Genomic DNA, 24,473 nt, shown 5'->3' on the forward strand with positions numbered 1-24,473 from the left:
CTCTCTCTCATTCTCTCTGTCTCAAATAAATAATTAAAATCTTAAAAAAAAAAAAGAATGATGAAAATATTTCTCAATCTTAAAATCTTTATTGTTTTTTTTAATTCTCAGGGCTATGTATCATTAGATACTTGTTTTCAATATTTATTTATTTATTTATTTATTTAAAGATTTTATTTATTTGAGAGAGAGAGAGGATGAGACGGAGAGAGAGAGAGCATGAAAGGGGGGAGGGTCAGAGGGAGAAGCAGACTCCCCGCGGAGCAGGGAGCCCGATGCGGGACTCGATCCTGGGACTCCAGGATCATGACCTGAGCCGAAGGCAGTCACCCAACCAACTGAGCCAGCCAGGCGCCCCTTCAATATTTATTTTTTAAATTTATTCTTTATTCATTTATTTGCAGGTATTTGTTGAATACCTACTGTGGATAAGACTCTAAGTTTAGCACTTATGTTCTCAAGGGATTTATAGTGTAATAGAGAAAATAAGAGTTTTGTGTAAACAACTAAAATATAGGATAGAAAATACCAGGTGCATAAGAATACTTTGTGATTTCAGGAGGCAGCAAAATGAATAAAATATGGTATCTCCCATTGTGGTACTTAGAGATAGGTGTGGGAGAGGTGAGGCCGGGAAATAAGGCATAGTAGTAATAATAATTGAATGCCTACTGTATCCTAGTAACTGTGCTTGCTCTTAGATTTTTTGTTTAATTCAATCCTTACAGCAGTCCTGAAAGATTGGTATTATTAAACCCATTATAGAGATTTGGAAACAGGTTCTAGAGCATTACGCCTAAGTTCACACTATAAGCAAATAGCAAAGCTTTCGGAATCTGAGCCTATGCCTCTCTGACTTCAAAGCCAGACTTTTGTAACTCTGACTTTCATAACTTCAAAGCCTTATGTCCCCCTTCTATTTTTCTCATTCTCCCTCCCCCACCCCAAAATAGGTACTATAATTGAATACATTATTTTGATATACAACATTGAGCACCTATTATGTTCCTAGCACTGATAAAGAAGTGGTTTACAGATAATATGCCATTTGGTGCACTGATATATTTAAACAAACCTATATTATATGCACACTTCGGGAAGTTGTCTTCAGAAATTTTAAATGGTCTTTTTTCCAAATTCCTGTTCCAGATGGAAAAATCTTCTGGCATTACCAAGTATGGTAGGTTTATACACCTTGCATGTTTAATTGAAGGATTTTGTGGGGGTCTTTTAACATTTGCAGATTTTGTGGGAAACAGGTGCTATTAAACCCAGGCAAATAGAAGATGGCTGTTAATGTTGTGGAATGTGATTTTGATTTACTTGGCAGAATTTTTATTTTACAAAACTGACTATTAAAAAAGACATGGTTTCCATCCTTTAATTTTGTCCTGTTCACTGAAATTTGCCTGTAGACTATTTTTCAACAGTTCCCAAAGGGTGTGGAAAAACTGGAAGGTTTCTGCAAGGAAATTGATACTGAGTTCTTTAACAAGTTCCACAACCCTGCAGCTTACCAAGTAAAAAAAATGGGGATTATTTTTAACCTTCTTACTGAAATTATTTGGAATTCTATTTCCCTGAAATTCCATTCTCTTTTTAGTACAGCTGTAAAGAACTGTATTTAATATTAGCAAAGAAAATAATCTGATGTAAATCTTTTCATTACATGATTTCTCCTTTAAAAATTTGTGATGGCATCTTATTACCTGTAATATCAAATGTAATCTCTTTTGACTGGCATATATGATCTCCTATTATACACTCTCTCTCCCTTTTCTTCCCCCAAAGCAAGAGGGGGGAAAAATCACTCTTCTTATTACTTTCCTGTAAGAACTTTTGTCACCCTCTGCCCATGAATTATTTCTACATTGTTAGTTTTTGTTTGCTGCTTCTCCTCTAATCTATTATCACTGTCCTTACTTCCCTCTAGATCTTTCCTCTCTGCTTTCTGAAACCCTTCTTCAATGATTATAATATACACAAGCTTTCAACCCCTTTACTATATTATTGTGTATACAACTAAGATATACCACTGAATATACAACTGCTTGATGTAATTAGATTACATCAAGCAGTTTACCCATGGCTTTCTCCTAAAAGTATCACTTACCCTAGAACCTTCTTAATGGGAGACTGTTTCTTGTTACACCTCCCATAACTCTGGGTCTAAAGCAGCTAATATCCACTGTATTTCATGGTATCAGTTTAAAATCATTTCTCAGTGGCATGTACCTAGTGTTTTTGCCACTTGGAGTGGATCACCTTTTATTTATTTATTTGGGAGAGAGAGAGAGAGAGCACGAGCAGGGGGAGGGGCAGAGCAAGACGGCGGGGGGGGGGGGGGCAGGGAGAGAGAAGCAGAAGCAGACTCCCTGCTGAGCACAGAGCCCGATGTGGGGCTGGATCTCACAACCCTGAGATCATGACCTGAGCCGAAATCAAGAGTCAGGTGCTCAGAGGATCATTTTTAATACTGTTTTCTCTATATGATAAAATTATGTTCAGGAATGATGATGAAATGAAACAAATAATAATGGTAAAAAAAGAAAAGCAGAAAATTGTCTTTGATTGAAAAATGTGTATGTATTTACTCTTATTGAACACAGTTTTGGTGTGTTCATCTTCAAAGAACAATTTTAAAAGTTTGTATGTCACTGTACCTTGTTTATGGCCAACTGCAGTATTTTTATATCCGAATAACCTTATCTAAAACTCTATACCAGAAAAAAACTCAGAAATTATATGTTGCCATCATTGTTTATTTTGAATCTACTATTTAAACACAGGAATATGTAGCATGGAACAGTTTGGAGACACAGATTATGCCCAGAGCATTCCAGACCATTCAAAATGTAGTAGAAATGGAAGTGTATAGCTTCATCCACTTTGTTGGGCTGACTGTATAACTGGGAGCTCTCTGAACTAAGTTCCATATAGATAAAATTTTTATTAGAGTGTGAATAATGAAAAAAAAATCCTGATTTGAAGCTTACATATATATTGAAATTAAACAGTCACTGCAGAAATTGTTTAGAAATTAGACCCACAAAAGATTTTTTTCTGGGAAAAATGTTTTATCATTGACATTGTTTAGATTTGTTGGCTCACAGTGATAAAACATGGACCAATTTTTTATCTATTTTATGATCATTTAAAAAGTCTCTATGGATAATGCACCCCCTTATAGACTAGCCCCATCATCCTGCCCCTGGTAGGCCACTGTCATTACTCTTCTATCGTAGTAGCTTCTTACTCATAGCTTCTCTCTTGTCAATATCCTAAATGCCCTATCTCATCATTCTTTTTTTTTTTTAAAGATTTTATTTATTTATTTGACACAGAGAGAGAGAGAGAGAGAGAGAGCATAAGCAGGGGGAGTGGCAGGCAGGCAGAGGGAGAGGCAGGCTCTGTGCCGAGCAAGGAGCCCGATGTGGGACTCGATCCCAGGACCCCGGGATCATGACCTGAGCCGAAGGCAGACGCTTAACGACTGAGCCACCCAGGCACCCCATCTCATCATTCTTATCTCTAATCCACTTACCTACTGGAAAAACAGTCACACAGAAAGAGCGGTAGCAGTGTATATTCAGAGTCATCCATCGCCGTTGGAGCGATACATCCTAGATACCTAGTTCTCCTGCTGTGTGACTATATCAAACCTTCTCTCCTTTTTCCCCATTCCCAATTTTCCCTTTCATGCTTGATAAATTGCCTCATTTCTGATTTTACAGAGAAAACAGACCTATCAAATGAGAATACCTCAACTTTCCACCAAAACACTTCAAAATGTTTTATGGTCAATAAAAAGTTTTAAATAAAAAAAATAATAAGTTGACATTTGAATGTACATTAAAAAAAAAATCTTGTATTATCATCTCCATCATCCTCAAAATGCCCTCTACTTCCTTGACCCTGACCCAGCCCTCCAGTCCTTCAGCTGGGTCCTCTGAAAGTGCATCTGTATAATCAACAAACTCTCCTATATCTTCAGGCTCTTATCAGAGTTCAGCCTACCTCTTGCCCTAACTGAACCTGAATTATCCCTGAGGACCCCACTTTTCCTATAGCCTTTCCACTGGTAGTTATTCATTTTTTTTAAATGCTAGGTATTCAGATTTACGAGGTGAGGTTAGTGTGTTCTTGCTCCTCATTGCTTTTTCTAGATTCCTACTTCTCTATTCTGTCGGTAAACATACAAGAACCCTTCTCCTTTGAGACATATACTCTTCAACTATACCACTCTTTCCCCTACCAGTCTCTCAGTTATAATGCCCTTACCCATATATTTTGGCAACTGAGAAACAGAGAAAGCAGAGAACTTAGGAAAGAGAAATACTCTTTCTCTTTATTCAGAGTCTTGCTATTATGGGTTAAATTTAACACCCAAGTGGATGATTCATCCAACACCCTGGCCTCTCATTTTTCTTGATCTTTGTCACCAATGACCTCTTGCATTTCATTGTTTTCACTTACTCTTCTGGTTCACATAATCATTTCAGTTCACATCCAAAATCTGATTCGGGCATCTTGCTCTCTGATGACTACTTCCTCTTCTTCTGCTCGTTCGTTCAGCCACTTGTTCATTGCTCCTCTTGGTGACCTTTAGACCCTGGCCCCTTTTTCCCAGTTTAGATGTTATGGCCCATTATTTTAGTAACACCTTTGTCTTGCCCCCCTATGGCTTTTTGTCATCTTTACAACCCTGCTGTCCATTTTCTCTGTACTTGCTGCATCCAAGCAGATGTCTAGAGAAAGTCACACAATAGCATCCTTATAAACTCATGATGAATAACCACTTCTAGGCTCCCAGTAGTGCTCAGCAGTTCTATTACATTTCTTTGTTCAAGTTGTTCTGCCATTTGATCAAGCTCCTATCTTGTTTGGCAAAGCAAACATTAAGAGTTATCCATGATCCCTCCCTCTCCATTACTCTTCACTTCCAACCCATAACCAAATCTTTATGATTTTATTTCCTCAAAGCCTTCTAAATTTAGTCTTATTTTTACCATTTCTAAAACCACCACCTTAGTCCAAGCAACCATGATCTCTCCCCTAGATTACTGCAGCAAGCTGATCTCTCCTTCTCCAAACCATTTTCCGCTGTAATCAGCGCTAATTTCTTCAAAATGCAAATCTGTCATCATCAGTCAGGTTCAAAGGGAAAGTATTCATTTAAGAAGGAAGGTATCAGCTATAGGGGCACCTGGGTGGCTCAGTCGGTTAAGCAGCTGCCTTCGGCTCAGGTCATGATCCCAGGGTCCTGGGATCGAGCCCCACGTCGGGCTCCCTGCTCGGTGGAGAGTCTGCTTCTCCCTCTCCCTCTGCCTGCCTCTCTGCCTACTTGTGCTCTCTATCTCTCTGTCAAATAAATAAATAAAATCTTTAAAAAAAAAAAAAAGGAAGGTATCAGATATAATTCTGAGCAAGTTACACCTTTGTTTAAAGTCCTTCCGTGGTTTCTTGTTTCTCTTAGGAAAAAAGTCAGACCATGATAGACTATGTCTCGAGGGTAGAGGGCCCTGCATAATTTCCCCTCCTATCCAGCTTCAGCTTTATCTCTTAGCACAACTCCCCTCAGCCTTCCTTCCAGTCCTTGAGGCGGCATACTCCTTCCTGACACTGGGGCCTTTACATATGCTGCTTTCTCTAATTGGAACATTCCTTCCCTTAGCTTTTACCCGTCTTTGAGATCTCAGCTGGAGCGTCACTTTCTTTCACAAATCTTCCCTGACTCTTAGTTTTTGTCTGGCTCTTTTCTGGGATAGTGTTCTTTCCTTCTGAGTACTTAATTTATAAATTATCTATTTGTTAGCATGATAATGTGAGCGATGCCTGTGTACCCCACTGGACTCTCGGCTTCATTGTCTGTGTTTGCTCACCCTCCTCTCTCTGCCACTAGCACTATAGCTGGTGCTGTGTGAGTCCAGGAAAAAGTTGTCAGATGGATAAACTGTATCCAGCCAGGCTCTTGTCACTTTCCTTCATCCTTCCTGTTACAATGGGAGCGTTGTCCCACCTGCCATCTTAAGATGGATCTTCCTCCTGCATCCTCACTTGTAGGATGGAGAGCCTGTCCGTCTCACCTTCTCAGGAAGTTTTGCTATGCTTCACCCTGCCTCCTGTTACTGAGCTCACCTTTCTCTGTGCCAAATTCTCATCAGCTCCATTTGCCCACTTTTTCACTCCTGAACTCGTACCAGCCTTCCTTCATCTCCCACTACTTCATTTAAACTTGTGTTTACCATATTACCGAATCTACCTACCAATGAACTCTTATAATTACACCCATTAGACATGTTTTCATGTCCATTTTGCCTAATCTGTCAGCTGCATTTGACTATTGATAATATCTTCCTTCTTAAATTAACACTTTCTCTGAGCTTTTTTGGTGAGGCACTTGGTTTTCCTCAAATCTTTCTGACTAGTCCTTTTCTGGCTGCTCTTCATTTTCTCCATCCCTTGTTGATATTCTCAAGGCTCTGAAATAGCTATCTTCTCTATGATTTCTCTAGGCCATCTCATTCATATCTATGGCTTTAGTACCTATCTCAATTATTTTTTTAAAGATTTTATTTATTTGACAGAGTGAGAGAGAAGAGTGCACAAGTAGGCAGAGCAGTAGGCAGAGGGAGAGGGAGAAGCAGACTCCCTGCTGAGCTGGGGGCACGATGTGGGGCTTGAACCCAGGACGCTGAGATCACGACCTGAGCCGAAGGCAGACGCTGAACCGAGTGAGCCACCCAGGCACCCCCATCTCAATTTTTATAATTCCTTAATATTTTTATCCCAAATTGCTCTTCTAACTTTATATATAATAAAATTTTATGACACATATATTTTATATATATTATATAGATAAATAACATATATCCTTGTTCCACCTCTAGTGTTCCCAGTCTCATTTCATAGACACCACCGTCTACCTACTTACTCAATCAAGACCCCAGATGGCCACCTTTGACTCCTCCCTCTTCACCACCTTTACAACCAATCTGCCACAAAGTCCTTTCAGTTCCACCCATCAATTATAGCGCAAATCTGTTCACATATATTCCTCTCCACTACTGGCATCCTAACCAAAACTGTCACCATTCTGGCCTAGACCATTGTAGTAGCCTCCTACCCAGGTCTTGTTCCCCTTTATTTGTTACATGGTAGCCAGAGTGCTCTTTACGAAATAGAACCCCAATCCTATCACTGCCACACTTAAAAAAGTCTTTGATTATCCTCCCATTGTCCTTAAGGATATAGTCGTGATGTCTTATGGTTTATAGGACCCCACCCTGTCTGGCCCCTGCTGGCCTCTCCAGCCGAATCTTCTAGCACTGAGCCCTCACTCTGTTTCTCACGCCAGCCCCTAGCTGTCTGTTTTAATGCCACCTGTACTTTTATTAACATTGAGATGACAACCTCATTCTGTCACTTGCTTAGGCCAACAACTGTGAAGTTCTCCTTGAATCCCCTGCCTCTCAGACCTTATATAAGATCTGCCAACCAATTGTGTTGGCTCTGTCTACAAAATAGGAGAATTCAGCTACTTCTGACCACTTCCACAGCTGTCATCCTGATTTAAACCACCCCCTTCTCTTGCCTGGATTCTTGCAGTGGCCTCCCCCTTCTCTTGCCTGGATTCTTGCAGTGGCCTCTCCATGTTTCCTTTCTTGCTTCCCTGCAGTTTGTCCTCACAACCCTCCAGAGCTTCCCCTCATTCAGAGTAAAAGCCAAAGTCCTTATTGTGACCTGTAAGACCCAGCATGATCCGGACGGACCCTTTACCTTGCTGACTTTATTTCCTTTCCCTTTCCCTCACTCTACTGCAGCCATTTCCCATCCTGTATGTATGCCTGTGGTCTGCCTTAGGGTGTCACTGCATTATCATCCACTTGCAGTGACACAGAGATAAGGCTTTAGGGATATTATACAACTCAGTAGAAAAATGTGAGTTTCTTTTCTTTAGTCGTGATGAAGTGAAACAGTCTCTTTTCCTCTTCCAGGTGGAGGGAAAGGGAGATGAGCATTTCTAGGAAGTGAACAAAGGCAGAGAGTGGTGAGCTTCGTGTGTTCATGAGACTGTGAGGAAACCACATGAGCATAATAAGCTGCACATAAATCAGGCAGACAGGTCAGATCGCTTAGGCCTGGAAAGCTGGGCAGAGGAGTGGAATTTGAAGACAATAAGTGATTAGGAAGCAGGGCTGAAAAGCAACATGATAAAAACTTGTACGTAAGAGGATAAAGAATAATACTGGCTTCTAGTGAGTAGACAGGAATGCTGCTAAAACATCCTACAATGCGCACAACAACAAAGAATTTTCCAGAGTGGCAGTGGAATGGAGAGATAAGAATGTTTCACAGGAAAAATGACTTGTTGACTTGGTGAATCATTGCATATATAAAAGGCAAAGAAGGTGGGTAAAAATTGAGCGTCATTCTAAGCCTGAGTAACTGATAAAAGTGGTGGTAGAAAACTAATCTGAACAGGAGAAAGTATGTTAGTTTGAAGTAAAGTCATGACCTCAAAATGTTGAGTATGTATTGTCACATTTTATACAAATGTATTGAGCAGAATTGATCTTAATATACACAATAAAAAAATTTGAATTAACTATACCATAGCCTTATCCCCAGATGAATAATTAAAGAACCAGACCTTGATGTGGGGTTCTGAAGGTGAAGGCAAGAAACTGTCACCAATTTGGAGTCCTTTTTAAAAATGTCTAGGTTGGGGAGAGGGTAGTGCTTTTAATAACTGTATCTTTTTAAAGTAAGAATGATTTAAAATCACTTTCTTTTACAATTGTTTTCCAAATCGAATGAGATATATTCTTCATGTATATACACATACACACACATTATAAAGTAATTGGTGTGTGTGTCTGTGTGTGTATGTGTGAATTCATATGCATATGAATCTCTTTTTTTCTCATTCCATTTACTAGCACCTCAGTAGATAGACTTTGCATCCTTAGCTGTTGCCTATCATGATGACTCTTTGGCATTATGGTCTTGAAATATTTTCTTGGTTCCTGAAGGAAAGATGAAGTTATATTCAGTATATTTAGTTTTGCTTATTCAATATTACAGAATCTTGGAGATGGAGGAGGTATACTTCATTTAGTCATTCAGTGTTTGATTCCCTCTCCACACACACACACCCCTGTGTCAGTTTCTAGGGCTGCTGTAACAAATGATCACAGACTTGCTGGTTTCAAACAGCATAAAGTTATTCTCTCATAGTTTTGGAGGCCTGAATTCCAAAATTAAGATGTCAGCAGGGTCACACTTCCTCCAGAGGCTCTCTGGGAGAATCTTTCCTTGCCTTTTCCAGCCTCTAGTGGTTCTAGGTATTCCTTGGCTTGTGGCTAAGTAACTAATTTCTGTCTCCATCTTCACATGACCTTCTCCTCTGTGTCTCCCTTATACAGACATGTATTGGATTTGGGCCCACCCGGATAATTGAGGATGATCTCTTCTTAGGATCCTTAACTTAATTGCAACCCTTTTTCCAAAAAAGATCACATTCACAGAATTTGGATATGGACATAACCTTTTGGGGGCCACCATTCCGCCTATTACGCCCCCTGCATGTATGTCCACTCTTTGTTGTTGAGCTTCTGATTGGCTGCCTCTACCCAGGATCTTTTGGATTTTGACTAACTCTGGGGTGAGATCAGTTTTCCTGTAACTTTTATCATTAACTTCGGTTCTCCCTGTTTGACACCATGGGAACAAAAACAATTATTTTTCTCTCTGGAAGTCCTTCATCTGTTTTCTGAGACTTCTGTGCTCCAGACTAAACATCTCTGGTTCTTTCAGCCATTTCTCTCAGAACCACAGCTCCCATTCTTCTAGTGATCTTGGTTGTGCTGCTTCTCTAAAGCACTCAGAGGTGATAGAAAGAATACTGAATTTATAATTGAAGACCTAATACTCCAGTCATGTCTCTTCCACTGAGTAGGTGATCAGGGCAAATCAGTTTCTTTAACAAAAACTCTGGACCACTCTACTTCACTTCATGCTTTTTATAGTCAAATGAGATTATTATAAAACCTATAATAAACATAACCTATAAGAAGTTCCCAGTTGTTTATCTATATGCTTATAAAAAAAATTAACTCCCAGAACTGAGCATAAATCTCTCAGTATAGTCTGACCCAGTACAAAGTAGTTGCCAGTGGCATGTTTCCTGATTATCTGCTCTGTTTCTGTTAATACAGCCTGGGATCACAATAGCTTTGTGGTAGTAATGTCATAATTCTTTATTCATACTAAAATTAACTATGTACTCAAGAGCTCCAAATCATCTTCACACATAATCTATTTATTGCTTTTATATTCATTGATATGTACCATGTAGAGTTAGTGAACTTTTCAAACAGTTTGGAAATTTAATTTAAAATGAATTTAATATCAATCATTTTAATTGCCTTTTCTGTAAGAGTTTTAAAATAGGGAATATATGGTTCTTCCTCCAGTTATTTAATGTAATACTCCGCTTTAATGAATCCTATTTGTGGAGCTAAGGACATTTTTCTCGTTGTACTTGAATGACCACGATTCTTATCTAAACCTTCTACAGTTTGCTAATGTGATTCTCTATCTGTATTGAATTATGATGCCTTTGATTTGTATCTTATGTCCTGATGGTAATAGGTTTTACCCTTTAAAATGGATTTCATTTTTCTAGATTGCCTAATAGATCTGTAGATCCATGTACTTTTGCAAAGTGAGATGCATGTATAATAGTTATACGCTGTTTTATTGTTGAGTTGAAGTGGCCCCTTAAGAATTTGAAAGCAATATAAGATATGAATTCTGTCCTAATGTTTGATCTGTCTTAAAATTGTCCTATTTGAACCTTTGGCTTTAATCACTCTTCAGATTTGTTTTAATGTTAAGCACACACCTTGTGACTTTTTCTATGAAGAAGTCCTGATGAAGTAATAAAGTCCATGTTGTGATATCCATTTTTCAGGAATTTAGAGACTTGGCTTTCATTGTGCTTATTTCAATGTACTCTTCTAACATTTAAAACTGTTTCTGTATTGGTAACTTGAAAGTGGAGATACATGTGGGATTGAGAGCTGTGCAGACAGTCTACATGTGATGGTTTATAGAATAACAACTACATAATACAGAGCTTTAGGGCTCTACTAGATTCCTTCCCGAGGGCCGGATTGCTATTATGCTATTATGCTATTATGTCTTCGCAATCAGGTAGTTCCTTTGCAAGCTACCTCATACAAATTTGGATGATTCCCAAACACCCTGGGAAAGCCTAGTATTGCGCTTTGCTTATCCTGAATTTGCTGTTATTTTTATGTATCTCAATTGAGGGCCATACCACATGGCCTAGTTTATTTTTTGCTGCTTCAGTTAAATACAAAGCTGTATCTTCTTGATGGATGTATGAAGCATTTGGTGTTCCTTAGTAGAGAATAAAGAAAGTTCATGATCTTGCTCAAACTCCAGTGCCTGTAATTTTATAGCGCAATGAATTTACCTTTCGGCGACTATATATAATCAACAGCTTTCAAGAGTTTAATATAAAGGTTTTTAATTATTTCCTTTATTTTATTTTTCCTGGAGAACAGTATCCACCAAACTGTATGGAGTGTATCTTTTCCTTGGGCAATTGAAATTAAGAATATCCACTAATTGTCACCTTCCATTCATTTCAATAGGATTATTTTATTTTTGAGAATAATCGTATATTGCAAAACTAAGGAAGGTGAAGTTTTCTTCTTGATCGTATCTGAATTGTGATTGATCTGTGTTTGTGTGTTTATGTCAGAGGATAGAAATGTATGCTTAGTCTTGAGAATGGGGAAAATATGGGTAGAATATAACCTTTTCTTCTTCATTTGCAGGGATAGGAAAAAGGTAACAGTGAGGGAAACTTTAACTCATCATCTTGGTAGATCCACAAATCTCATGCCTTTGTTAATTCAGTGAGTCAGGTTAAAATGGAAAGTCTTATGAGAGCTCTGTGGCATGACATTGCCTTGGAGGAATAACATCCAAATAGCCACCCCTGTGGATGTGAGTGAATTTTGGATGAATTTTCACTCATTAGTACTGTTGATTTGACTGGCCACCTTGAAAGAAACAGAAATCTTATATGTTACTTTCAAGTCTGATTTTTTTTTCCCCTTAATCTTCTTTTCTATTTAATAGAAGTTAAGATGTCAGGCCCAAAGTATTAGAGGAAAAAGCTTTTAGGATCTTAATTTTAGGGTGGTAAACTTATGATACATAAATATGAAACATAGCAGCCTCAACTCCTTGGGCTTGGTGGGTCACTTTTTTATGTATTAGTCCCTTGTTGCATGACCTACTCAATTTTTTGGAAAGTTATTTATTTATTTGAGAGACAGAGAAAGAGAACACATGTGTGTGGGGGGAGGGAGAGGGGCAGAGGAAAGGGAGAGAAAGAATCCCTAACAGACTCCCCGCTAAGCACATAGAGCCCATTGCAGGGCTCAGATTCACGACCCTGAGATCATGACCTGGGCCGAAACTGAGAGTCCAATGGACACTCAACCAACTGAGCCACCTCAATTTTTTTTTTTTTTTAAACAAAGCAACCAGTGATCTGATTTGACCAATTATGAAGATATTAAGATAATAGGTTGCAGTGACTATAACCCAAGTGGTTTAGTCCAAGTCTCCAGATATTTATGCTGTATTCAAGGAACTTCTATCTTTGTCAACAACTTGGAGGTTGTTTTAGTCAAGCTTTGGAAAATTTCTGATCCTACTTAATTTTTTTTTAGGTTTCCATTATATCCAAAAGGAGGGGAGAAGTTACAATTCGATTATGGTGTCTATCTTCTGAACAAAAATATAGCACAGGTAAGTAACTTCTCTTCACTCCTTTTCTACTTCCCACATACAACCTACTTCCTTGGATTGCTAACCTTCTTTCTTTATAAATAAGTACTGTAGTTGATTATTTTATTTAACTGGTTATGGTGATAATGCGAAGTTCTTTGGCCACAGTCTTACTTCATGCCATTATAAATACTACTGAGAAGCAGTGGGTGCACACTGAAACCCTACTAAACTCGGAAGCCCTTTACTAAGTTGTTACTTGCTAGGAGACTGTACTTGAATGTGTGTGTTTATAACTTCTTTCCTCTGTAGCTTCTCACACAGCTTTTTTCTCTTAGATCACTTTCTTCTCTTAAACCACTTTTAGGAACTCATTTTGCACTGGGATTTGTTTATGGAGTAAAAGTTTAGTGCCTTTGGCAAGTCCTTAATGGTCTCCTCACCTTATTATGCAAGAACCAAAAGAAAAGACCAAACACGTGGTCCTTCCAACCCATCTGGGGTTTTTGTGACTCTCTCAACATGAAGCCAGTTAGTATCTCATTTAAATAAAGTCTTTCCATATGCTGTAGAAAGACTAATAGATGCTTGGGTTTGCATGTTCCTGAAAGAAATATGCAGCATTTCTTTAGCATACTTGAGTGTACTTCAAGAGGTAGACATTTCATATATTTTCTAGTTGTAAAGGAAGATCGACTTCAGTGCTTTGTTTTTATTTGGATATAGCCGATTGGAATATCACATGGATGAGTATCCACAGTTTGACTGTTATTTAAAGACATTATCATAAAGACGTTATCAGCTATATCCTCAGACCTTTTCTTTTTATTTTATTTTATTTTATTTATTTATTCATAAGAGACAGAGAGAGGCAGAGGGAGAAGCAGGCTTCCCGCTGAGCAGGGAGCGCGATGCGGGACTCAATCCCAGGACCCCGGGATCATGACCTGAGCCGAAGGCAGACACTTAACCATCTGAGCCACCCAGGCATCCAGACCTTTTCTTTTAATAGAAGCAAGAAGGTTTATGATATTTTTGTTTTTAGAAGGCTGCCTTTTATCCATGTGAATCAAAAGACTTACTGAACAGTTCCCTTATTCTTTCCTGATTTGTTCCTCCCTATGATATCATCTTTGCCTCGCTATCCCTCATCAAATATCAGTTTAATGGTTTTTTAATTTGATTTTTATTTAGATTCTTATCCTTTTTTTTTTTTTTTTAAGATTTTATTTATTTATTTGACAGAGAGAGACACAGCGAGAGCAGGAACACAAGCAGGGAGGTGAGGGAGAAGCAGGCTTCCTGCAGAGCAGGGAGCCTGATGCGGGGCTCGATCCCAGGACCCAGGGATCATGACGTGAGCCGAAGGCATACGCTTAACCGACTGAGCCACCCAGGCGCCCCAGATTCTTATCCTTTTCTGATATTGAATCAAATTTCTAGTCTGCAGTCTTCAGTTAATCATTTGCTTTATAAGCTCATACTCATTGCCCTCTCAGTCATACTGCTTTCTTATTACTGCCGTTCCAGCCCATGTTCTTTACTCTAGGCAGGCAGCCTTGCTCACAGTCTGTGGCCTGTGACTCATCTTTCCATGTGCCATTCTTCCCACACCTGATGCTTTCCCTCCCTCCATTTTTGGCAGAGAAGTACCTTAGTGTAAGAAATAGGACTTTAGGGGCGCCTGGCTGGCTCAGTTGGTGGAGCATGCTACTCTTGATCTCGGGGTCATGAGTTCAAGCCACATGTTGGGCATAGAGCCTGCTTAAAAAAGAAAAAGAAAGAAAGAAATAGGACTTTAATTTCAAAGCTGTCTTATGCTACTGATTATAGTTGTCATGCTATGGAAAAGGCAGTGCTTAGACAGAAGTGGCCTAACTAAGAGTGCATGAAGGGAGAAGAGGTCTAAGTAAATTAGAGAGTATCTCCAGGTGAAGTCAGCCAATGTGGATAAGGGCACATGAGTCCAGAGTCTGGGGGGCAACATGTCAGGAAAGTTGGTGGACCTAAGTTCTGATCTGAATGCAGAGATTTGTTTCTCCTTGCCCTATTTTCTGTTTCTTGCTCTGAGTACCTACACTAAGGTCCCAAGTCTGTTGGAAGATTCCAAGTGGAGCCTACTCCTGATTAAGGTAAAGCCAACATGCCTGGATTTCCTGGTAAATCTCAGCTGAAGACACACACATGCATGTGCATGTGTGCACACATACACGTATATCCACATGTAGGCATACACACATTGAGTTCTTTCTTCTGTGGGCCCAATAAGAATGCCAGAGGATGGTGAAAGGGGTTCTACAGATAGCCCAGCTTGCTTTGAAAACAAGACAAAGATGGAGGCTCTGTGCAGTGGAAAATTTGGGAAAGTCAACCCTGCATCCCAGACTCTTCGCTCTAGTACCTGTTTGGTCCTCACTTTGGAGCACTTCCCAAGAAGCCTCTGACTTTATTTTTAACTGAACCAAGGCCACAAGCATGCTGAACTAGTTTTATTCATCTGTTTAAACAATTCGTAGTTTTATCCTTTGTATCCTCTGCAACTTAATAATCTTTTTGAAGATTTGAGAGACTACACTGGTCACTTGTGTGTGGGTTTAAGATGGATAAGTTAACTCCTTTAAAAATCCAGAGAGAACAAGCATCTTGCTCTCTGATATTTTTTCATCACTCTGTGGCAGTTTTAAACGGAGAGGACAATAAACTTTTTATAAACAAACTATCTTAGGTTTCAGAGTGCATTCAGGAGTCCCCTTCTGACAATTTAGAAAGAAACTTTTTAGCAAATGTGTGACCTTTAACCTTTTTTTGCTTCAACTGTTTACTATTTCTTGGGGAATGTTTCATTTTATCTTTAATACCATCACTTTATTACATTTCAATTTATAACAAATCAAAGAACCATTAATTAGTATGGCCCTCACCACATTTTATATCAGTAAAAAATTTCCAAATTTTTGAAGATTTATTTTTCTGTACTTTACATACTAATACATGTTGTCAAAGGAGAGTTTGTCTTCTCAGCCAGTCTCATTTATACCCCATCTCTAGAGATGTGAACAAATCATACTGTTAAAATGGCCCCACCTCAGTAATTTATAAGCCAGGTTAGTGGAGGTGGATGAAAGCATTGGCATGTGTTAAAGTGCCAGAGAAAAAAGAGTGAAGTCATTTAATACCGCATCCATAACTTGGTTGTGGATTTGAATAGTCAATAGGACCTTTCATCACAACTAGAAGTAGTAGTAAAATCACTTTTTTTGGTAGAGGAAATGACAGAATTTAGTAATATTTGTTACTTCAGTATTTGGGATCAGTCCAGCCCGTTTTGAAAGCACAAGCTTAGGAAGACAGGCCTTCAAGTAGAAATCCTCAAGTGTTGTCTGAAGAGCTGAGAGGGTTGGTGAGTCCTGCTTGCCCTCTTCGTGTCATTGCGGTTTAAAGGTATGTGTGTGTGTGCTGTGCTGGGTATTGAAAGTGAATAAAGCAAAGTGCTTTGTTTTTAGTGCCATCAGCCCCTTTGTCTGGAAATAGCTTCCTTTGTTGGTCAACATGTAACACTATAGGAACAGGCCTGGCAAAATTCAGGCACAGTATAATTAACATTGATTTAAAAAACCAGGTTCTGCCATGATTGTCAGTAAGTTTATAAGTACATTACATTAGAATTTGTATATAGTGCAGTAGTTTGCTTTTAGTTCCCAGAGCATAAAAAGTAGTAAATCAAAAATTACAATACTTTTACCTTACATTTATGGAGAGTTTTATAGTTTGAAACATATATATATATCCACGTGACCCTCATTATCACCCTACAGAATGAAAGGTGCAGCTAATGTTAAATTAATTTGAAGACAGTATGGCTTTTGACATCTGTCACTCCAGTTAGGATCACGTATTCTGACAGGTGAGGCAGAGATTCCCTTACTTCCGTATGCTTCATTGTTCTATATACAGTTGACCCTTAAAACAACATGGATTTGAACCGTGAGGGTCCACTTAAATATGGAATTTTTTTTTTTTTTTTTTGCTAAGGGCAGTATTATAAATGTATTTTCTCTTTCTTACTACTTAATAACAATTTCTTTTCTCTAGCATATTATAAGAGTAAGTACACAGTATGTAATACATATACAGAATATGTGTTAATCAACTGGTTTTGTTATTGGTAAGCCTTCCAGTCAACAGTAGGCAATTAGTAAGGTTTTGGGGAGTCAAAAGTTAAATGTGGTTTTCAACTGTGTGGGCAGTTAGCATCCCTAACCCTTATTCAGTGGTCCACTGTATTTCCATCCTAAAAGTGCACAGAATCAAAGAAGATGACATTCCCAGACAGGAAAGAAACTGAATGTTCATTGAGCAGAGACAGCTGTTTTGCACATTATGATATTTCGATGAGTAAGCACAATGCTTGAAACACTATAAAGTCTCAAAAAAATGTTTAATGAATGTATGGTTATACACAGTTAAGACACTGAGATCTAGAAAAATTGTGACTTGCTTAAAATTGATGAATTGAGTCAACAAGTATTTGTTGTGCATCTACCATGTGCTATGTATTTTGAGTTAGGTCTCAGCTGAGAGAGCAGTGAATAAGACACACAAGATCCCTGCCTCATAAATAAGCCAGGTACAAAAACACAAATATTGGTTCCGCTTATATGAATTATCTGGACTAGGCAAATGCATAGAGACAGAAAGTAGATTAGAGGTTACTGGGAGCTGGGAAAGGGGGAAACGGGAGAGTTATTACTTAACTCTGTTACAGTTTCTGTTGGGGTGACGAAAAAATTTTGGAAGAAGATAGCGTTGATGGTTCCATAACACTGTGAATGTAATGATGATGCCACTGAATTATACACTTAAAAATAGTTTAAAAATGTCCAAAGTGACATATTTTATGCAATATGGGCACCTGGGTGGCTCAGTCGTTAAGCGTCTGCCTTCGGCTCAGGTCATGATCCCAGGGTCCTGGGATCGAGTCCCGCATCGGGCTCCCTGCTCGGCAGGAAGCCTGCTTCTCCCTCTCCCACTCCCCCTGCTTGTGTTCCTGCTCTCGCTATCTCTCTCTCTGTCATATAAATAAATAAGATCTTTAAAAAAAAAATTAATATATTAAATACCATTGGAGTATACACTTCAAATGGGTGAATTTTATGGTAGGTGAGTTATATCAGAATAAAGCTCTTTTTTAAAAAAAGAAAAGAAACTGTCTCATTAAACTTATTAGCTAATGGAAAGACAGACAGTAAACAAAATAATCTTAGATTTGCGGTAAGTGCTGTAATAGAAATCATTTAGGCAATATAATGGGAAGTAACTGGAGAGGGACCTGCTTTAGATAACGTTGTCAAATAAGCCTTATTGAGGAAGCGATATTGAACTAAGACATGGAGATGACAAATAACCAGCCATGTAAAGAGCTAGGAAACAGTAAGTTAAGGTCATGGGAACAGTTAGTGCTGAAGTCCTGATGTAGGAAAGAGCTTGTTGTGTAGATGGCTAATGTGATAGGAGTATAGTAAGTGAGGAGAGAGGTAGCCAGGGAGCATATCATATAAGGCCTTAGAGATTATGAAGAGTTTGAATTTTATTCTAAATACAAAGGGAAGCCATTGAATAATTTAAGCAGGAGAATGGCTTGATTTATTTTTTCAAAGATTGTTCTTCCTGCTCTCATGAATTATAGAGAACTAGAATAGAAGTAAGATACCAGTGCAAGGGCTATTTCAAAAGACCTGAAGAGGGTTGATGGTAGCTTGGACTACGATAGTAGTGATAGAGAATTGAACAGACTTAAAATATATGATGGATGGTGCTAAACATCACTAATCCTCAGGGAAATGCAAATCAATACCACGATGAGATATCACTTCACTATTATCAAAAGGCAAGAATTAGCAAGTGTTGGCAAGGATATGGAGAAAAGGAAGCACTTGTGCACTGTTGGCAGGAATGTAAATTGGTGCATCCAGAATGGAAAACAATGTGAGGCTCCTCAAAAAATTCAAAATACAACTACCATATGATCTAGCAATTACACTTCTGGCTATTTAACCAAAGAAAATGAAAACACTAACTCTGAAAGATATCTTTACCCACATGTTCATTTTTGCATTATTTACAATAGCTAAGATATGAAAACAACCTAAATGTCCATCAGTGGATGAAAGGATATAAAGAAAGTGTGGTATGTGAACACACACACACACACACCTCGTGGAAAATTATTCAGCCATAATGAAAGAAATCCTGCCATTTGCAACAAATGGATGGATCTTGAGGGTATTATGCGAAGTGAAACAAGTCAGGTAGAGAAAGACAAATGCCAAACGATCTCATTTATATGTGGAATCTTAAAACAATCGAACTCAGGTACAGAGAATGTTTGGTGGTTGCCAGAGGTGAGGGAGTTAAGGAGTGAGTAAAATGTCTGAAAGTGGTCAAAAGGTACAATTTCCGGTTATACAATAAATAAGTCCTGGGGATGTAACGTACAGCATGGTAACTATAGTTAATAATACTGTATCATATATTTGAAGTTGCTAAGAGGGGCACCTGGGTGGCTCAGTTGATTGTCTGCTTTTAGTTCAGGTCATGATCCTAGGGGTCCTGGGATAGAGCCCTGAGTCCGGAGGGCTCCCTGCAGCCTGCTTCTCCTCCCCACTCATCCTCTCTCACTGTTTCTGTCACTATCTCTGTCTCTCTCAAATAAATAAATAAATAAAATCTTTAAAAAAAAGTTACTGAGAAAGTACAGATCTTCCTTGACTTGTGATGGGCTTACATTCTGATTACTATTACCCATTATAAGTTACAAATACCATGTCCAAAATGTATTTAATACAACTAACTTACTGAATGTCATAGCTTAGCCTAGCCTACCTTAAACATACTCAGAATACTTACATTAGCCTACAGTTGGGCAAAATCATCTAACACAAAGCCCATTTTGTAATTAAGTATTAAATATCTCATGTAATTTATTGAATACTCTACTGAAAGTGACAGAATGGTTTTATGGGGACAAAATGGTTGTAAAAGTATCAGTTGTTTACCGTTGTGATCACATGGCTCACGGAGCTGCAGCTCTCTGCTGCTGCCCAGCATCATGAGAGAGGATCGTACCACATATCACCAGCCTGGGAAAAGATCGAAATTCAGACTTCGAAATATGGTTTCTGGTGAATGTGCATCATTTTCACACCATCCATAACCCACAACATTGAAAAATCATAAGTCAAATCGTTGTTAGAGACTGTCCATATATCTTAAAATTCTCACCTTAAGAAAAAAAATAGTAACTATATGGTGATGGATGACTAGACTAATTGTGATGATCATTTTGCAACATATACACCTATCGAATCATTATGTGCTACACCTGAAATTAATATGATGTTTCATGTCAATTATATATTAATAAAAAAATAAGATTACATAATGGGAGATGAGCTAATGGATTGAATGTGGGAATTGAAGGAAAGGAACTAATCATGGGTGACTCCTAGGCTTTGTGTATGAACAATTGGATGGATGGAAGTGCATTTATTGAGATAGGGAAGGATCTAGGAGATGGGGGTAGGGAAACCAAAAGTTCCGCTTTGGCACTGTTAAGTTTCAATTACTTTTAGAAATCCAAGTAGAGGGGCACCTGGGTGGTTCAGTCATTAAGCGTCTGCCTTCAGCTCAGGTCATGACCCCAGGGTCCTGGGATCTAGCCCCTCATCAGGCTCCCTGCTCAGCAGGAAGCCTGCTTCTACCTCTCCCTCTGCCCCTCCACCCTGCTCGTGCACTCTCCCTCTCTCAAATAAATAAATAAAATCTTTAAAAAAAAAGAAAGAAAAGAAAAGAAATCCAAGTAGAGTTATCAAAGAGGCAAGAGGGTCTTTGAGTCTGGAACTTGGGGTAAGGAGGTCAGTAGTGGAGATACAAATTTGGGAGTCATCAATATAGAGATGATATTTAAATCCATGGAACTGGATGATATCAATCAGGGAGAGAATGCAGATCTGAAGAGAGAGACAAATACAGACAGAAACACAGAATGGGATTTAGTTCTGGGAAATCACATTTAGAAGTTGGGTGGAAGAGGATGTCCTAGCAAAGACTGAGAGGAATGACCAATCAGGTAGGAGAGAAAACCAGGAGAAAGTAATAATTTGGAAACCAGAAGAAGTAAATTTCTGGAAGGGAGGAGTCATCAGCTATGTCAAATTCTACCATAAGATGAAGCATGCAGTAGAGTTGGGGACATGGAAGCCGTTGACAAGCAATTTCAGTAGATCAGTAGGTGTGCTAAAGAGTGAATAGGAAATGAGGAAGTGACATTGATTGTAGACACTCTTCTGAGGTGTTTTTTGTGAGGTGAGATAGATAAATGGGTTCATAACTGGAAAAGACTGGGGTTAGGGGAAGGTCTTTTGTTGTTTTTTTGTTTGTTTGCTTTGTGGGAATGTGGAGTTTTTTTTTTTTTAAGATGGGAAATAGCAGGCCATGTTTATATGCTGATGAGAGTGATCAAATAGAGAGAGAGAAATTATCAATACAAGATAAAGAAGGGATACTTGAAGGAGTAAAGTCTTTGAGAAGGGGAGAGGAAATAGGATACAGAACATGAGTGAACATGTTGACCTAAAATAAGAAAAAGGGACACTTTCAACAAACTGATTTTTAAAAAAAAGAAAAGCCAGTTTCATTTAAGAATGCCATTGATGAAGCAGTAAAATTATTGACCCTTGAGTACATATCTTTTCAGTATTCTGTGTGATGGAAATGGAAATAGACATAAAGCACTTCTGCTGCATACTGAAGTATAATGGTGTTTCAAGGAAAAGCACTTGTGCAATTGAGTTGCCAACTAAACTACCTGATTTTTCATGGAGCACCATCTTTACTTGAAAGAATGACTAAACCAACAAACTATTCAGACTTAGATATTTGAAAAATACTCTTTCAAAAATGAGTGAAGTGAGCCTCTCAAAGGAAATCAACTGATGATAAAATTTAAGATTTTAAATGAAAACTAGTATTTTGGAAGACTTGTGTTTGCTGCCATGAGATTGACAGCTTTCCATTCCTTAAGGATGTTTTTGATGAGGTTGGTAGTGGCATTTAACAAATGTGATTTTTAAATATTGTGTACTGAATGTGTCAACATTTAAAATCTATATAACTAGTTAGCCAATATTTTCCAAGTGACCAGTATATGATGCTGTGAAATCAGGTGCAGGTAAAGACCTCTTATTTAAAATGCAAAAAAAAAAAAAAGATTTTAATGTAACAGATGTGAAAAGTATATTGGTGTGGTTTCAGATTCTACACTGATAACTAACATTTAAGAAGCTGCTATTTGTTGAGGAGTGCCTGGCTGGCTTAGTCAGTAGAGCATGCAACTCTTGATCTCAGGGCTGTGAGTTTGAGCCCCACATTGGGTATAGAAAAAAAATAAAACACCTACTTGTTGAGTTTGGAGTAGTATTAGAGAAGAATATCCATAATTATCTGAAAAGGCTATTAAAATACTCCTTTCATTTCCAACTATATTATCTGTATGAGGCTGGATTTTCTTAGGAAACAACATATGCAAACATATGCATATGCATAACAAAATGAATGCAGAAGGATATATGAGAATCCAGCTGTCTTCTGTTAAGGTAGACATTGCAAAACACACTTGCAAAAATGTAAAACAATGTCACTCATCTCTCTAAATTTCTTTTTTTAGAAAATATGTTTTTTGTTTAAATTATTATTTATATTAACAAGTAATTGATTTTTTTTAAGATTTTATTTATTGAGAGAGAGAGGGGGGAGCGAAAGAGCAAGCATGGCGGGGAAGGGTGTAGGGGCAGAGGGAGAGTGAGAAGCAGACTCCCTGCTGCGCAGGGAGCCCAACACAGGACTTGATCCCAGGACACTGGGATCATGACCTGAGCTGAAGGCAGACACTTAACCACCTGAGCCACCCAGGTGCCCCTCTATTGTTATTTTTAAATGAAATATTTAGCAGTTTTCTCAATTGTAATTTCTAATATGGTAAACATTGGTATAAATGACCCATATAAAAAAAAAAAAGTTCTTTAACATCCTCAGTAAATTTAAGAAGTATAGAGATCTTGAGACCAAAAAGTTTAAGAACTGCTGTCCTAGAGAATGTGGCCATCCAGATTTCCTACAAAACACCTGAGTTGCTTGATAAGACACACTTATTGGTTCCCCAAATTTGGAACATGATATAAGAAACTTAACAGTTTGAATTCTGGGGCGCCTGGGTGGCTCAGTTGGTTAAGCGACTGCCTTCGGCTCAGGTCATGATCCTGGAGTCCCTGGATCGAGCCCCACATCGGGCTCCCTGCTCGGCGGGGAGTCTGCTTCTCCCTCTCCCACTCCCGTTTGTGTTCCCTCTCTCGCTGTGTCTTTCTCTGTCAAATAAATAAATAAAATCTTTAAAAAAAAAAAAACAGTTTGAATTCTGGTAATATGTTCAGTACAAGTCCAGTGCAGTGTGTTCAGTACAAGGCCAGCCCCTATCAGTGGGCTCTTTCCTTATTGCCTTTGGCTTTTAAGCCAAGCCTCTTTCTGTGCTTTCTTGAAAGCTCAGGGACTTAACAGTAACACCTTGAGGATCCAGTTTACAAATACTAATGATGATTTACATTTGTTTTGAATGTAATGGCCTTTTATTATACTTTTACTTCTTTATCACACTTCATGCTCCGTGAAGCATGTTGACCAGGTCTATCTTTAGAGATAAGAAATTGAACTGCTGCTATGCTAACTTCCAGAGAATGACAAAACTATCAAATGGCAAACAGAAATCAAGACCAAATCTTCTGACGTCAGTCTGGCCATATCCCAGTGATGTTTCTTTTCCTTTCTTTCTTTTTTAAATTTTTAAAAAATGTGGGCCTTATTTACAATCCTATGAGGTGATAGGTCACAGACAGTGATCTGCCTTTTACAGATAGGAAGCCTGAGAGCATGAGTTCAATAGAAGAACCAGCGGACTTTATGACCGCTCTTCCTTTTACTCTATTACCTCTTTCCCCTCAGGTTATTTTAAGACTTCATAGAAAGTAAAAGTAGCTTCTCCTTCCAAAAACGGTTGGAAACCTCTGTTCTGCCAAGGACATGGTCTTTCTCTAAAACTTGACTACTCGTGGGGCCCATGGTGCTCAGCTCTTTAGAAGAGATCAATGCCAGCTTACACCCAGCAGCTTAAATTCATGTCTATTTCTCCAACATACAGTCCAATCTATATGACACGTGGGGAGAAAATGTATTTTTATTTTCCTAATTCTTGGAATCGAGAATATAAATTCCAAGGATGTTTTAATAGTCAGACTGCCATTTTCTCCCCCTGCTGCCTACAAAATTTGCCAGGAATATAGTAGAAACTTTTTTTTTTTTAATCCTATACCTATATCTTTAAAGAAAACTTTACTGTGATGTAATTCACATATCATACAATTCATCCATTTAAAATGTACAATTCCATGGTTTTTAGTATATTCATTGAGTTGTGCAACTATCACCACAGTCAACTTTAGAATATTTTTATTGCCCCCAAAGAAACCCTGTACCCATTACTTACTCCCTATTCCGCAAGACCCACATCCCTAGGCAGCCACCATTCT

The 24,473-nt window shown here is 38.4% G+C and overlaps 1 protein-coding gene across 1 annotated transcript in view; it reads left to right on the forward strand.

The window, feature by feature from the left end:
• The window catches only part of UVRAG (UV radiation resistance associated), a 321,167-nt gene that overhangs the window by 228,569 nt on the left and 68,125 nt on the right, over nucleotides 1–24,473 (forward strand). Inside the window, exon 13 of the mRNA XM_034995174.1 lies at nucleotides 12,780–12,858. Coding sequence (XP_034851065.1) covers nucleotides 12,780–12,858 — 79 coding nt within the window. The remainder of the gene's footprint in view (nucleotides 1–12,779; nucleotides 12,859–24,473) is intronic.

This window comes from Mirounga leonina, unplaced genomic scaffold (assembly GCF_011800145.1).
Source record: "Mirounga leonina isolate KUSES-001 unplaced genomic scaffold, KU_Mleo_1.0 Mir_92, whole genome shotgun sequence".
Classification (NCBI taxonomy): Eukaryota; Metazoa; Chordata; class Mammalia; order Carnivora; family Phocidae; genus Mirounga; species Mirounga leonina.